This window comes from Charadrius vociferus, unplaced genomic scaffold, assembly GCF_000708025.1.
Source record: "Charadrius vociferus isolate BGI_N301 unplaced genomic scaffold, ASM70802v2 scaffold126, whole genome shotgun sequence".
Lineage (NCBI taxonomy): Eukaryota > Metazoa > Chordata > Aves > Charadriiformes > Charadriidae > Charadrius > Charadrius vociferus.
Window position 1 is genome coordinate 4,193,908 of NW_009648894.1, and position 2,548 is coordinate 4,196,455.

General features: G+C 37.4%; 1 protein-coding gene across 1 annotated transcript in view; it reads left to right on the forward strand.

Annotated features, from left to right (window-relative positions):
- Positions 1 to 440, forward strand: part of THNSL1 (threonine synthase-like 1 (S. cerevisiae)) — a 2,273-nt gene extending 1,833 nt beyond the window's left edge. The window contains 2 exon segments of the mRNA XM_009887140.1: positions 1 to 3; positions 5 to 440. The exon segment at positions 1 to 3 is cut by the window's left edge and continues 1,833 nt beyond it. Of these exon segments, the coding sequence (XP_009885442.1) occupies positions 1 to 3; positions 5 to 367 (366 nt within the window). The 3' untranslated portion in view covers positions 368 to 440.
- The last annotated feature ends 2,108 nt before the right edge of the window (positions 441 to 2,548 follow it).

The window sequence follows — 2,548 nt, forward strand, 5'->3', positions numbered from 1 at the left end:
AGCTGCCATTCATTCCGTATACAGTACTACAGGATATATTTTGGATACACACACAGCTGTTGCTAAAGTAGTTGCAGATCGATTACAAGATAGAACTTGCCCAATTATTATTTCGTCTACAGCTCATTATTCCAAGTTTGCACCTGCTATCTTGAGGGCCTTGAGGATTGCAGAAATAAAACAGAATCCATTAAGTCAGCTTCACTTGCTGAGTTCTTACAGCCCTTTGCCTCCAGTCCACTGGGGCCTATTAGAGACCCTGAAAAAGAAAGGGAATGATGATCACCAGGTCTGTGCTGCTGATATGAGTATGCTGATGTCCCATATAGAAACCTTAATTCAAAATCATTTTATGAAAGTTTTCTGAGCAGCTGATCAGAGGTCCACTGTGTCAATTGTGATACCTTCTTAACAGGCTGCATGTTTTAATGAAGTCATGATTCATCTGACCTGTGTCCAATCCGCAGCATAACATCCACAATTTTATACTAAATTATCAAGTTTTCAACAGCATTTGTAAGTAATGTGTGAGATTTCCAGTAGTGGTGAAAGGTTGTGAATTGAGAGTATAGAAGTCTGGAATACTTTTTTGCTGGTCATACATAGTGGAGGTGGCAGTAGTGCCGTCTTTCCTTGGTGCTGCTGTCTCTTTCACAAGCCTGAAGCGTTCTCCATGGAAGAAGGAAGATAATGAAGTCTGACCTTTCTGGAACTATTAGCTCTTGCTTTGTTGCAAGAATGATGTGATCATTTGGTCAGCGGGCGATTAGTTAAACTCTTCACTTAGGGCACTGAAACATAATAAGATATTGTAATGATGTTAGTATGTTACTAATGAGGGTTGATTTCACTACAAAGATTCAAGTATACTTGTGTTGTTAATCCTTTAACGATTCAGTTTGGTGATATGTTATCTTCTTGTATAATGTTTTTTATGTATTGCGAGGCCAGTATTTATGTAAAAAAATCTGGTTATTTTGTTTTTCAGGCTTCCCCCCGAGTATTTTCCTGTATAAAATAGAATCCTTAATTTGATGTTTTTAATAATTTTTTAAATGTGACTCTTCTTACAATGTGTTGTAGTCTCTTTCCAAGGTCTTTTCTATTTGAACTTTCAACTCTAGAATCCTTTTTTAATGCTATAGAAGAATTTGCTAGTAGTAGCAGCAGACTCTTTAAATAAGAACCAAACCACTATTTATTTACATTTATTTTTTGCATTCTAAGATTTTAGAATATAAGTTTTATCTTAGAGGTCATATAGCTTTCTTGTTACTTCTGTTTTCATGTTTTTCTTAAATTGATTTCCTTGACACTCTATTCTATTCCTACTTTGCATGAATTAGTATAAGAAAAAAACTTCCCAAAGTGCTTGGCATCTCATCAAGGAAAGTGAAAGATGAATTCCAGTTTCTGGAAAGTGTGATAACATCAGAGGTATTTGTTATTTAGCTTAAAATAGATCTATGCTAGCAGTCTGTTTTTGCTAATGACAGGCTCTGTATTGTTTTTTTTTTAACAGAAAAAAATAGAGCAGTTTGCCCTAGGAGATCATGTGGTTATGGACAAGCTTACTCTGCTAACTGTAGATTATATGTGGCAAGGGAGTAAAATATAACTGCATTTCATACTAAGAGAAATGATAAAAATGATGTATTGGCAAGTTTAGAATGGCATGCAGTGACAGGTAAACAGCTAAGAGTCATCAGATGTGAGAATGTGTAGCTATAGGAGGTTGTGGTTTCCACCAAGATTCAAATAGGGAAAGTAGTGCCAAGAGAGGTGGTAATTGGTAACATTTTTTTTTCTCTTTGAGAGGCAACATCTCCTAGATGTCAGGACTCATTTGGAGCTTTGAACTGTTGCCATATCCCCCAGCTTCCTCTGTGTGTCTGCTCGTACTTTTTTTGCCACATTAGAGGTGAAGAAGACACCATTTAGCAAACTATTTTAAAAAATCGTCATTTCTTCCAGTGTAAGGTAAAAGACCCAAGCATGATGTGTGTTTGCCACGGTGAATACACTATATGATAGAATTAAACGTAGCTGATAATAAAGGTGTGACACCTTAGCTTTTTAGATTCTGCCATTCTTGGATGCCTTTTTAGGACCTTTCTAGTTCCTTTCTCTGCTCAGTCCTTGTTCACTATTTCTGCAGTAACTTTGGAAAATAACTTTTTATTTTTACTTTCACAGCATCATAGAACAGCCCAGGTTGGAAGGGACGTCAAAACATCATCTGGTCCAACCTTTCATGTGAAAGGGAGCCTAGATGAGATTATCTAGCACCCTACCCAGTCACGTCTTAAAAACCTCCAGTGATGGGGACTCTACCACATCCCTGGGGAGATTATTCCAGTGATTGAGTGTTCTGACTGTGAAAATTTCTTTCTTATATCCAGATGAAACTTCTCCTGGTGCAACTTGTATCCATTTACCCTTGTCGTCACCATGTGGTTCCTTGTGAAGAGAGAGCCTCCATCCTCTTTGTAGCCACTATTTAAGTATTGGAAAACTGTGATGAGGTGCCCCCTGAGCCTCCTCTTCT